General features: G+C 39.3%; 1 protein-coding gene across 1 annotated transcript in view; it reads right to left on the bottom strand.

Moving 5' to 3' along the window:
• SLIT3 (slit guidance ligand 3) overlaps positions 1 to 13,843 on the bottom strand; it is a 484,962-nt gene that overhangs the window by 53,609 nt on the left and 417,510 nt on the right. Inside the window, exon 28 of the mRNA XM_031555673.1 lies at positions 11,696 to 11,820. Coding sequence (XP_031411533.1) covers positions 11,696 to 11,820 — 125 coding nt within the window. The remainder of the gene's footprint in view (positions 1 to 11,695; positions 11,821 to 13,843) is intronic.

Here is a 13,843-nt window from a genome sequence, read left to right as displayed (position 1 = left end):
TGGTAGTTTTTCAGACTATCTTGAATATTCTTGTAAAAATTTAATAAATGTTAAAATGAGAGCAAGACATTTTCAGTCTCTCGCTGACACGTGAAATTTGTGATGACTTGGACTAGGCTCTCATTTCTTTGCTGAACTTGGCTGAATTATTGGCTTCTGGTGCCTCAAGCACCACAGAAACCAAACAGAATGTGTTGCTGAATCAGACTTAATTACAACACTAACTTGCTATCTGGCTTTAGGAAAATTAAGAGTCTCTGACTCAGTTTACTCATGCTAATAAATGAGCAAATGCCACCTAATCCTTCACTGAGGATCTTCTTCCCTCAGTTGACTTTATCAGTAGCACCTTGAGAGCCCACAAAACAACTGCAGTTTCTCTAACACTGGAGATTATGATAACCAAAGGATTCCAAAAGCAGAGAATCTACAGAAAAAATTGGTACTAGTAAATCTATAGCACAGCAAGGCCATTTTGTTTCTGCATGAGACTGACACTACTCATAAGAGCCCAAAGACATTTTAGAAACATCTTTCAACGGAATAATGCAGTTCCCTAGTCTCAACTTACATAAAGGACGTTCTTCCTGGAAAAGTGGAATCACCGTCAAACATCACTAAAATTAATTTATCTCTGCAGTGGAAAAAACTCTTTGAATACATTCCCTAGAAAGAAATGTTCTTACAAATGAGAATATTGTATGTTTGCTTCAAGGCTGAAGAGCCTCTTAATAAAGCCTGAACCAGAAGTATAGGCACAGACTGTGTTTCAAGGACAGGAAAGAAAACATGACTGCCTCAGCAATCCACAGGAAGAGGATGAAGGTCCCTCTGGGTGCAGTATTTTATTTCTCTCTAGAAATTAGCTTCTTACGCTGTGATAAATTTTTATCTAGTTTGATAGGAAAGCATCAGATCCAAAACACTTAATAGAATTCCTTTCATTTTTCATAAAAAGGAAAGCATTATGTGGTGAAACACAAGACTTCTGCCACTGAACAGAGACATGGATGTTCTGATTCCAGCTGACTTCTAAAATCTGAAGTACCTCAGCTGGTTCAGGCTGTAGCTGAGCTCCTCCAACTCTGCATTTTCAGTGAATGAGAGCAGGCAATCCACCATGCTTGAAAAGTGTCAGCTCCTTCATACTCAGCAGCAATTAGCCATACTGGGCACCAGTGTGTGTACAAGCTGTTGCTCGCTGCTGCTGTGCCAAATTCTGGCCTTTACAAGTACCCAGTACTGGAAAACATTACATCATGATCAGCAAAACACCCAAGCAGCAGCAGCAAAAGCTAATTGGGACCTCAGCAGAAAGAACAAAGGATAAAATGACTAAAAAACAGCTTGATACCATTTCAGTTGGGTGCAATGACTTCTTTAAAATTAATTTTCACAGCTGACAGCTTTGTGCAGGCTGAAATCTTCATTCACGGTCACACGGCAGAGACCTGAGCTCTGCCCACTTCGGAGTGATCCTTCACCCCTTCTAACAGCAGCCAGCACAGAACAGAGGCAGCAACACAGCATGCCACAGGTGTGGGGCCAAAGCTCCCTGGAACAGAAGGCTCTTGCTGCTGGCTGCACTACAGACATGATGCAGCCCAGGAAGGAGACACCCACAGGTGGGCACAAGGCTACCTGGCTGCAGCCATCTGAGAACAGGGACACCTCTTTGCAGGTAATGACAGCCTTGTTCAATGACTTTGGTGTTTTAAAGCATGCTGGAAAAAGAACTGTAGAAGAAAAAATACTGGAATTCATTTAAGTTGTTAACAGTAAGTAGAGTGTTATTTAGATGGTATAAGCAGAGAGCGGATGGCAGCATTCATGTGTCTAGTAAAAGTAGTAGACCAAGACTAAATAGTTAATAGAGATTTCAAATGAAGCAGCAGAACATTTTCACAAACAACTGAAGTACCATGCTCAAGGTACGGTTAAAAGTTTTAGGGAAAGGAATAATAAAAAATGACCAGCTACAAAGATACTGTATGCCAAACCTAATCCCTTACATTCCTACCCAACTCTCTGTCATGCAAACATTAATATACGTGTCCAATTGGTGTCCTGGACAAAAGCTAACAAGTACTCATTAACTGAAGGGAAAAGATAGCATAGATGTGCCTCATGAGGGGCTTAAAAGGAAAATTCTCAGAAGATAAACTGAGATATACAGCGTCTTCTATGTGTGTGCATTCAGAAATGTTATTCAAACTTGAAGAACCTCCTAGCTTTAAAATGTTAACCTCTTAATATTGTGAAAAAGAATGGACACTTCTAGCCACACACAGAGCTTTGTTCTGCTTTAACAGAGACTGAAAAGTGTTTTTTTAAACTTTAATTACTTACATTGACTGTTTGAGTGTTGAAATAACATCTGCATATGTCAGTGGCACTTGTTCAGACATTCAGACCTACAGAGGTCTAATAGCAGAATGAGGGGCTAAGCATGGTATGTAAGCAAGGCTTGATTCCTGGTGCTTTGTATAAAAGAACGAGGTGAAATGCAATGAGAAGAGAGAGGGGAGAACACTCAGAAACAATAGGAGACACAGACACTCAAAAAATTCAGTTTAAAATCTAGAATAGCTTTTTGACTTGAGTTTTGCTTCTTTCATGCATAAGAAAGTGAGAACTGAAATAAAAGGCTCTCTTGAAGTTATGGCATTCAGCTATATAATAAGGTATAAACTCATGCTACAGTCTTTACCTAGTGGCGTCTTTAACTGTGTCTTAGGAAGGACTCAGGAACACAGCACTGGGATTCACACTACTGCCATTTTAGCAATGAAACCACTTGAAACTGATTCCTAATTGATTGACTAAAATAAAGATATATGTAGACATCACACAGTGATAATCTGCATACAGTAGTCTGAAGTTCTTCAGCTGATCCAGGTGGTACTGTTTCCTTATTTATGCTCTTTCTGGCTGTGAATGTAATGGCTAAGCCTCAATCTGGAAAAGATGCAGATGACGCTCATTGGCAAGGTCAAACAACTACAAGAGCTGGCAGGGTGTATGTTACATCCATCTGCTTAGGTACATACACAAATTATTTGGCAAAACACGGGTAATATCACAGTAATTTTGGATCAGACTGCTCTTAGATTGCCAGGTGGAAGTAGAAAGATTTTGATCATCTGTTGTTTGCAGAGAGGTTATGACTCTCCTTTCTGAATGCAGACCTTGCTACAGAGATCCACCCCGCAGATGCCTCTAGCTTAGCATACTCACAGTGGTTATGAATTTATTATTTCTCTGTATTCTTCTGTCACAATACAGTAATAAAAGTGCCCCTTCTTGCATTTGCTGTTTACAAGTCAATTAATTTAACTTGAAAAATTAATACATTTTACCCATTTCTGATTTTGAAAAAAAAAATTAAATGAATTTGAATTTATTTACACAATTCTGTTTTCTTTTTTTTAAATTCATTACCGTTTTTATACTGCTAAATTTACACATTGACCCAGAAATATGACAAATCCAAACACTGTCCACAAGCATTGTGAAAAACAGTATTTGCTACATTATACTGAAGTTAGATAATAGAAGATATACTGATATTACTTTTGTTGCTGCACCCCCTACCATTTGGCTGATTTAACTGCCTCTGAAAACTTTCCCAGTATTAATATCTGAAGTAAATATACAGATAATAGTTACTTATATCCCATCATCTTCAGCACTGTATAGTTATCATCTTTGCCAGTCTAGCTTCATCTGGCACCTGATTAAACAATAATCGGGCATGGCAGCAGCACTTCTTAGTGACTTACTTGTCCTTGTTAATAAATCACAATCGTCAATTTATAGCAAATTAGGCGAACTCTGCTCTCTTAAGCCTCATTTTATTTAAATCAGTAAGATTTATGATCCTCCAGAATATAATACACCTCCCATTACCTCAGTAGCTAGTAATTGAGAATATGCCTGTCAAAGTCAAAGTGCAAAGATTCATCATCTTATTTTTTAAAAGCCCTGGCTCTTCTCCGAAAATTACAAATGTTCATTCTCAGTGGACATCCGAGGTTTATTTTGCAAATTTTGATGTAAATTCTGATTGTCCTTCTAAACCTCTCCTAACACTGACATTTGGGTTTCAATGGTCTTTTGGGTTTTCATCAATCTATCACAGAGCTGATTCACATAGCACATATCTGAACTTAGTCCAGAGGTATAAAACTGGATGGAGCAGGTAGAGCCTCTAAGGTTGATAGATCAGCTCTGTCTGATGCGCTGTGTGAATGTGCTGGGAGATGAAGGAGAGAATTATCAACACTGAGAATTTGTGCACGCGCATGAATGAGAACAATGTTTTCAGTACCTTTAGAACACCAAAGGGCTTATTTATTTTAAAACACTTTGCACTGACAATAAAATCCTTCTTCTCAGGCTATCAAAAGCCAGTGAACGTGAACACTGGATACAGAGCTATAAAAACCAAGCATTTGTATAGAAAACACAGTCCATATGAATAAGAAATAGGGAATTAAAGAAAACACAGTAGTTGTATTTTAAACTTACTACTCATGGCAATGGACCTGTGCTTAACTCTTAAGAAACTGAACACAGAATGTGCCTGAGAGATGAGGGGCACATCACATGCAGAAACTCAAGGAAAGCTACAGTGAGGAAGGGCCTATGTGATTAAAATACCTCCCCAAACCACTCAGTAAATTTCTGAAATAAATAAAGGTGCTTGAAGAGCCACAGTCACATAGGAGAAGTCTTTGCTGGTGTTTCACTATCTTTTCAGGATGCAGCATTTTGGTGTGGGACAATTCTGTAGCAGTATTTCAGTATGAGACCTTTTATTACTGTAATTTGTTTTGCTTGTGAAAGCTTTGTAAGGCTTCCCCTACAAGGAATGCCCATCCACAAGTACCAGCAACCCTGTCTGGAATAAACCAAACCATAAATCAAATTATGACAGTGGACTGAACTAATGCTAACAGAGAGAAGAAAATAATGTTTTCTAATGCAAACAAACATGTAAACAATTTTTTTTCAGATTACTAAAGAAATCAAACATACCCACCATGAAAATGAGCACTAGCACGTCTAGCATATATTCCAGAGGCTCTCAGAAGCTCAGGGAAGGAACTCCCAGGCTGTGGGGATAATTGCTGCCCTGCACTGGCTGGAAGGAACCAAGAGCATACAGCTCTGTACTGACTCTAGCAGCAGTGCACTTACCCCTACACAGAAATCATTCTCTAGCTAGTCTGGTATTTATATCATTTCAATTAACAGGAAAGAGTTTACTCTTACACTATAAAGAAACGTTTCTTTTCATCTTTGCCTGTTTACAGGAATTTCACCAATTCCATCATCCCCAAAGGGCAAGCGGCCTGGCAGGGCAACCTCCGTTCACGTTCTCTGAATCATCTCTCACATCCTTACTATGGCCAATCTCAAGAAAGCCTCAAGGATGACAGGTGGCAGACAATCACAGGGAAATCCAACAACAAGGATTTTCAGCTGTGACCAACTACTTCAACTGATTCAATTACGTGGAAAAATTGTGGGATGCTGAAGATTAAGAGCTGGTTAAAGAGACCTTGATTAAGCAAAGTTATAGCAACCAGTAATCACCTGAATGACAGGCAAGCCACAGAGGAGGAAAACTGTTATTTAGTGTAACAGGACCAGGCAAACATAAGAAGAGCCTAAAATCTAGCCTAAAAGCCAGTAAAAAGTTCTGTACTCTGGGAAAAGATTAACTGAAAGCCTGGTCTCTCATGACAATTTGTACTAGATCAAAAAAGCAGTAGTAAAAACAAAGTGGGAGGAATAGTCCTCACTGCCAAGGGAATGAAGATGATGATGCCCACTGGTGGGTATGGCTTACAATTCAGCTTAACTTCACTGCTTGGCTCCTTCTCCTGAACAAGCAAAGGAAATGCCTGAAGCTGCTCAACATCTGCTTTCTTGCTGCCCTAACACAAATGGAAATACTTCTTTAGAGTTGGCTTTATTATTAAGAGCCCTCATTAGGGCATGCCAGAATACATTATTACATTTTTTACGGGGTTTGCGGTGGGTGTAAGCATGCCTTGCCGCCTTCAGCCAGGCAGTAATCCCTCCTTAAGCCTTTCATTTTTATGCTCTTCTGAATTCATATCTGCATATCTCCATTCTCTTTAAACCTACTAAAATAGCAAGGGCAAACAGAAAGAAACACAAGTCTGATGCACAGCAAGTTTTAAGGAGGAGGCACACAGGAAAATACTGCCATTTCTGCTGTTTTTCCCCCCAACCCCCTGGGGAGCATTAGATGAGATTACAGCCACCCACTGCTGACACTGGTCCTTGCCCTAAAAATTCATACATAAATACAGGTCTACTCATTTTACATGGCCACCCATTGCCCCACATCCCCAAGGGCTTCCTGCATTATTTTACCAAGAGTGAAAAATGCTTCTTCAACATTCATTAAGAAGTATTTTAAATATGGTTTGAACAAACAAATAAAAAGCAGAATACCTCAGATCACACAAACACACGCTCCAGGAGAAATTATCACAATGAGAGTTCAAGGCAGAATCAGCTCACAAAAACAGTATTGTGCCATGTTGATTTCTTCATATGAAAACTTGGCACTGAGCTTACATTCCTACATCTGTCCTCCCAGCCCTGACATTGGGAAATAAAAGAGCCAGGACTGAGCAATACGTGAAGGCAAAGATGTTTGTTCTCCCATCCCACATAGATGAGGGCAGGCTGGTTTATGAGTTCCTTCCAATTTTCCCTCCATATGCAATTGCAACTTGTGGTTTTTAATCTGTGCACTGAATGATGTATATGGGGAGTTATACGACAATAGCTCCAAAGAAACAAAAGCAAGAAGATACATTTCCAACCAGTATTAGCCTAACAAACAAGGGCTGACATGGACTCTCACATAGCTGGCATGCATCAGTAGCCAAACCCTCCACTCAGTTTCATAGAACCCCAACCAAATCAGCGTTACTGAGAAACTGACCCACTGGAAAAAACTTGCACTGCCTCAGCCTTGTGGTGTAAGAGCTGTCCAGAACAGCTGGACATGAAATAACATACGCTATCTACATTTTAAAGCCCGTTCTATGTTATTACTAAAACAATCATTATCTTTGGACTCCAAGAGGTTATTCACATTATGTCAAAACAGGGTGAAGAACAAGTACGGCAAACTTTTCTTGCCCATGCTCCAAGCAAATGCAGGGCCATGTGCACCCTCATGAGACAATGACATGGCCAGTGCAGCACTGAGCCCATGCTAATAGTAGGACAGGTCTGTACTGATGTTATCTGCCTGTCAACCCTGTGCTGAGCAGTTACAGCTTCTGCCTGGCTACATCTGTCTGCTGGCACCTCAGTCTTATCTGCGTACAGCATGTGACAGACACAAATCTCACATATCCCACAGACACTCTTCTACTCTGAGATTCTCAATTTCTAACCCTGTTTTCAGGGACAAAATCTTGGCGCAGAGGGTTGGGGGAAGAAGAGCCAAATTTCTAGCAGAAGTTTGGAGCCAGCTTCCTCACTATCATTCTGGCTTCGCTGTAATGCCTCCCACCACAAGAGTCTGGCTGCAATGCATACTGTCTTTCCAAAGCCCAAGAGCTTTACCCAGAATTTTTTCAATTGTATCTGTCACTCTGGATGACTGGAGAAATTGGTTGAACCCTCAGGATACTGCAGTGCTGCTAGAGAAGCCAGGACACTGGCTGAACTCACCAAGGAAGAGAAGAGAGCTGGGTGAAATTTACAGAGCAGCTCTACCACAGACACACCAGCATCTGTTTCCCAAAGTGTGGACCATGTGAAATACTGATTTCAGACAGCTGTCAGCAATACCAGAACCCAGAGATGACAAAAATCTCTGCATCCCAGGAGCTCAGGCTCCCATTTATCTGAGTAACCAAAGAGGCTGTGGCAATGCCTGGGCAGGCAATTCATGGCGTGTTCCAGGTTGACAAAGTTTTTTCATTTCAGATCAAACATTTCATTTCATTTCAGATAAAACACAGATGTATTTTTAACTTTCATTCCCCATTTCTACAAGTAATTCTATCTTGAAGAATGAAAATATCTTTCCTTCATTTGTTGTTACCAATGTTTTAAGAAAATAAGTGTGAAAAACATAAAAATCAGCCCCTCCACCAAAATAAGAATTAAAAAAAAAACCAAAACAATAAACCCAAAGGGAATTTTCTGAGTACAGTGGCAAAACACCGCATTTGTTTTGCTCACCTTAGGTTTTACTGTAGCTATTCAAGTAAATCCTTTCTCAATGGCTTATTGATTGCAGGTTTGATTACTCTGTTGAATTCTGACATCCATATACTTGACAATACCATTGAGGTTACAGAAAAACCACATGCTGGAGGATAAATGAATTAGCACAGTGCTGCTATCTATTCACCAGCTGCACACATACGCTCATGATGCAGATGGCCAGCAGCATTTAAAGCAAAAGTAAGCTTCACTTCTCCGTTTGTAATCATACTACACAACCTAAACCACACGCATTATTTAAATAATCATTCAAAGAAAGCTATGGAGAGAAAAAAAAAACAAACACCACAACACTGGATAATTACACCTACACCTGTGTTTAATCTGAAAACACAGGTTTGGTAACACTAACAGACGTTTCCTGCCAGAGCACCCTGGGGCTCCAGGTGGCACAGCCCACACTCACCTCATGTGGCACTCTCCTACTAGCTCTGGGGCTCTGTCCCCAAAGGAGAACTACAAAAACACTGTTTGACCATGGCTTTTCTATAGCCAGCCCCTTTCCTAAGAAAGCAAACGGTTTCTTCTGTCCTCATCAGACAGAACCACCTGGCCACTGGCCTCTCAGCTCAGGTGGTCCATCAGTTACCTCACTTTGATGTTCACTCACACCTATCACAGGCAGCATTACACAGTGCTACAACCCCCATAAAGTACACATTCAATAGGAAAAACATGTTGTGATCGTGAAAAGTAAGAGATCAGACCATCTTCAGTGTAACAGTAAAAAAAATAGCGCTATCCACTTTTGCTATCCCAGTAAATGGCAGAAGTTCCTGACCCCATCAAGCACTCGTTTGGTATCTGGTCGCTTGAGCTGCTTACTGCTAGCTGGCCAACTGTTTTTTCTGAAGGCTTGTATGAGGATAGGAACCCCAGAGAACAGTCTGTAGCTATCTATCCCTTCCCAGAGAACATTGTAAAGCCTTTATCTTATTTGAATGAGCTTACATTTGGAAAAAAGAAAAAAAAAGGTAGGGTTTTTCACATTATTGATATAAACTCCTCCACACAGGATTTTTTAAAAGTCTACATCAAACAAGGAAAAACAAATGCTGAGAGGGCAGATTTAGGGCAATTTATCAAGGTTTGGGAAATGGCTTCCAGATGGAGAAAGTTGTTTGCTGCTGGCTGGTGAGAAGGAAGCAAGGTATTGTTATTGAATTAGCATGAATCTCTGGTGGAGAACTGCGTGGTAGATAGAGTGCTCCTTTCATATGGTTTGCATTTGGACCTGTCAAATTTCATTTTTACTCAAAAACCTGTGGTAAAGACAAAGAGTTCATTTTTGCTTATTAAATTTCCCCCGATTCTCCCTATGCTGTTATCCAGTCTCTATTTTTAAACTCTGTGCTAAATGCCATGCCTGGGTCTGTTTGCTCCATGCCATGCTTGGATGATAACCTGGTGCTCACAAACACACAAGTGGTTTTGGGTTTTGCATTCACACACTGCACATTACTTAAGAAAGTGCATGAGAGAGAAAAGTTGGATGCTCTATGAGATGTTTAAACCGAGTTCAAGAGTTTATCAAAACCTTTCTAAGTAAAATGATGTACTGAGGTCTAATGTACATTAGAAAATTACTGCTAATAAAACTAGAGGATTATTCTTGATTATTCTTTGCTAATAAATCCTTCCTTTATAAACATGTCTTCTATTAATATAAATGCATGTATACTAGTGGATTTGCTAATACAGGAATACATTAAAAAGATAAAATAAGGGCAAAGGAAAGATATTCTCCTAGCCAACACAATTCTACTCTGAATAACCCTAGCATCTCTTCTAGCATGTGTGCATTACAGAGTAAGAGATAAACAAAGATTTATATATTTTCCTGATAGTTTAGAAAACTTACTTTTGAAGTTATCCTAGCAGTCGCTTAGCCCCATATGAAGAGTTTAACCTAGTTCATGTTAAACATCAAATTAGAATGACCATTAATCTATTAACCTCCGGAGTTTAAACAGATACAGCTTCCCCATCATAAAGACAAATCAATTGTTACTGACTAGTTAGTTTTAGATGAATGAATATTTGACAGTGTGGTCTTTAATGTCCTGGAAAAACTTCAGGTTGACATGCCAATAGATAGGAGGATTTTTAAGGAGACGAAATTATCAATGGATTTTTCATTTTAAGAGAATTTGTATTTTCTTGAGTACTAGACACGGGGGCATTAGAATGAAAAAGAAATGAGCTTTACATCTTCTCTCATCCAGTGTTTCAGGGATCCACCACAATGTATCTATGATCAGCAATGTACCCTAAGTAGATACAGAAGGGAAATGGCGATATCATCAGCTCCAACTAATTTCCAAATCCTACTTGGAATGTATGCAAAGGGATTTGTGCTTGCTTTCTTTATATATGTCTGGTTATAACCTTTCTTTTCTATAGTTCTCATTACTCTGTTTTATGAACATCTGCTTTAACTAACTAAGACTCTGTAAGAAATATCCGATGAGGTAAATATAATCACAGTTTACAAGATGCAACCTACTTCTCTGCCCATAACGTCCTATCTAGAGCCTGTGAACAATCATATGCCTTGTTTATTACTTATATTTAATCCCTCAGCTTCTTACTATTGAGCTAGGTTTCCAGAGTTATCAATTCTGAAAAAAAGTTTTGGTAGCCTTAAGCTCTCATGGTGCAGTGTTAACAAAGGGATTTATATATCACTACTGAAGGAATGACATTACTCAATGGCATAGTTTTCCAATTTTCGTAGCTGTTATCTAGAAACTGACACTGCACACTCACAACACTACATCTACAGAATTCCACCTACAGAATTCTACATTTTCAGATCACTATACACACAATACTCAGAAGTCAGAGACAGTTGAGGCTTGTAGCAACGTCTCTGATCAATTACCACTTTATTGCTAATCAGTCTGTGTGAGATGGATGCAAGCTAGCAAGCAGCCCACCCTGTCACTGTGGATGGATGAAACTGGTCCTTAATTCTCATCTGAACTGCATTCCCTTTAGCAAGGTAGCCTATGAAACAGTTATCTTGGTGTTTGCAAATAAAGAAAAGGAAGATAAAATCAACTGGCCATTTCATATGGATGTCTACATCACAGAACCAGAGAATGCCCAAGGTTGGAAAGAATCTCTGGAGATCATCTAGTCATGCTCAAAGCAAGGTCAGCTAGAGCATATTGGTCATGGTACATCTGTACAGTCATGGTACAAGGAGAAAGAAATGCCTTTCCTATTACACAGGATAAAAATCTGGAGAACAGTTGAAAGGTCACACGCAATCTGTCTGAGTAAGGCATCTGTTGAACTCAGTTGCCTGTAAAATTGACTTCTCATGGTACAACAATTAGAAAGCAGAAGGGATGAAGGATACTTTATTGCTTTTCATGTAGTTCATTTGTAGTCATACCTTGAAGCCAAAAGGGCAGGTGCACTGATAAAACTCCACTGGATCGTTGCTGCATGTCCCATTGTTCTTACACGGATCGGAGAGGCAGGGGTTACACTTGGACACAACGCTGATATCTACCGGCTCTGGAAGGGCAAAATACAGTGTATTAAGAGAGAACTGGATTACAAAATTAATACTTTCCACGCTCACATTTTTCCCTAATGTAGTATTCACCCTGTGTTGGTACACATGCACATACTGTGGGTGCAACATTACACAACAGCATGAGGGATTCCCAGGGATTATGAAGATTTTAAGCACTTAAATCAAGAGCTGGGTAACTCTCAACATTGCTTATATTCTCCTGCACATGGAAACATCAGCTCTGAAAAAACACACTGGAAATCTCCAGAGAATGGGCTTATATATATACGGCTTTCAGCAATTCTTCCTTCTCTCAGTGCTGGAAATTCTGCAACAGCAATCCCTAGGGAACTATAACATGTCATTTCTATGGCTGGTAACAAGAATGAAAGTGCAGATGCAACAGTAGAAATGAAAAACATGCGTAAGGAAGATTCAGTTAGAGGCTTATGGGACTGTTTAGGTGCAAAGTCTTCTACCATCCTTAGTTTTAATAGAGTTTAAAACTTATTTTCCTCCTGTTCCACCCAGAAGAAAGATCACCAACATTCAGACACCTTGGCAAAGTGCAACAAAGTTAAACACACAAATATGTAAATGCATGCAGGTAAATATGCACGCCCATTTTTAAAACTCGTAATAAGCCGTATTTTTTAAGAGATTGGTGATACTTGTGGACAAGCAGGAAGCTGAACACAGACTAAAACAATATCAAATAATTTGGGAAACCAAATCAACAAATATTTTATTGTTGATATGTTACAGAAAGTTAATTCAGACTGCTAAGTTTATGGTTAAGAAAATGGTGATTTTTTAGTGGCTAAATTTCAAATATTAATGAGTTAACAGCTTTTACACATAAAAAATAAAGCTGAGCACTTCAAAGGGGCTTCAATTACATCTGACAGTAAAAGACCTAAAACAACTTTATCTCATTTTTAAGGTAATACATTTTAAAATCTCTTAAAATTGGTCCCATGTGATCCGGAGTGGACACAAGCCTTCTGTTACTGAATGATAAGAGATATCAGGAGGAAGTTGTGATGCATCCTCAAAGTGGAGAATATAAGCTTACATCTGACATTAGAGAGCAGGTAGAGCTGTAGAGGGTTACAAAGATCAAAGATGAAAAGATCTCCCTCTCAGTCAGGAATTTGCTTTGGGCTGTCCTCTGTGAGATACAAACCCACATTGTTCACTTTGAATACCAGCATGGCACCAACAGGGGGTTAAGAACATCAGAGAAATCAGTACCAAGGAGTCTCAGCTGAAAAGTGCCTGCTGTATAAAGGCTATATCCTGATCTCAGAATGATGGCAGGGTCAACATGGCTAATAAAAGCAGCACTGTTAATTGCAGAGCAAAATGCAACATAATATAAAAATAAACAAGAAGTAACAAATCCAAAAAATGAAAGAAAAGTTTGTTGTCTTCCTCTTCTACCTTTGGGTTTTGTGTCTAACTAAATGTCACGCATTTTTAACTTGGAGTTAAAACAGGAAGAGGAAATAGCATTTGGATTTCTGACACTGTCGGTGGTGAAGTGCAACAAATGTGAGCTGCTACCCTTTGGCTCCTCCCAGAACGCAGGCAGGTGGCTGTGCAGGGTGCTCAGGAGAAACATCAGTGTTGCTCTTCAACTCGATTTGGAGGTTACTGAGCCAGAACTCATTATTTATTTATTTTATAATACACAAACGTACATTTTCCAGTTATTCCTATGGCACAGATCAAAGCTAATCAATATAGGAGCTAATAAGAACACTGTTAGTTCCAAGCACTTAAGTAGTTCATTAGTTTGCCCTTGGGGATTTGGTTTATAAATTCATACAGCACAATGCCCCCAGTCTAGCACATTCTTTTCCTCTACTGCATCACTAAGAGGGCAATTTAATAAAAAGCAGAGATGAGTTTGCATGACTTCCACATCACATACTTTTATTTTATTGGCTCTGCTGAGACGTAACCTTCTGCTCAGTCACATACTAAAAACGTGATTTTTAACAAGAACTACTTTATATA

The sequence above is a fragment of the Meleagris gallopavo genome, chromosome 15 (assembly GCF_000146605.3).
Source record: "Meleagris gallopavo isolate NT-WF06-2002-E0010 breed Aviagen turkey brand Nicholas breeding stock chromosome 15, Turkey_5.1, whole genome shotgun sequence".
Lineage (NCBI taxonomy): Eukaryota > Metazoa > Chordata > Aves > Galliformes > Phasianidae > Meleagris > Meleagris gallopavo.
The sequence above is the reverse complement of the archived record's forward strand: the minus strand, read 5'-3'. Positions and strand labels throughout refer to the sequence as shown.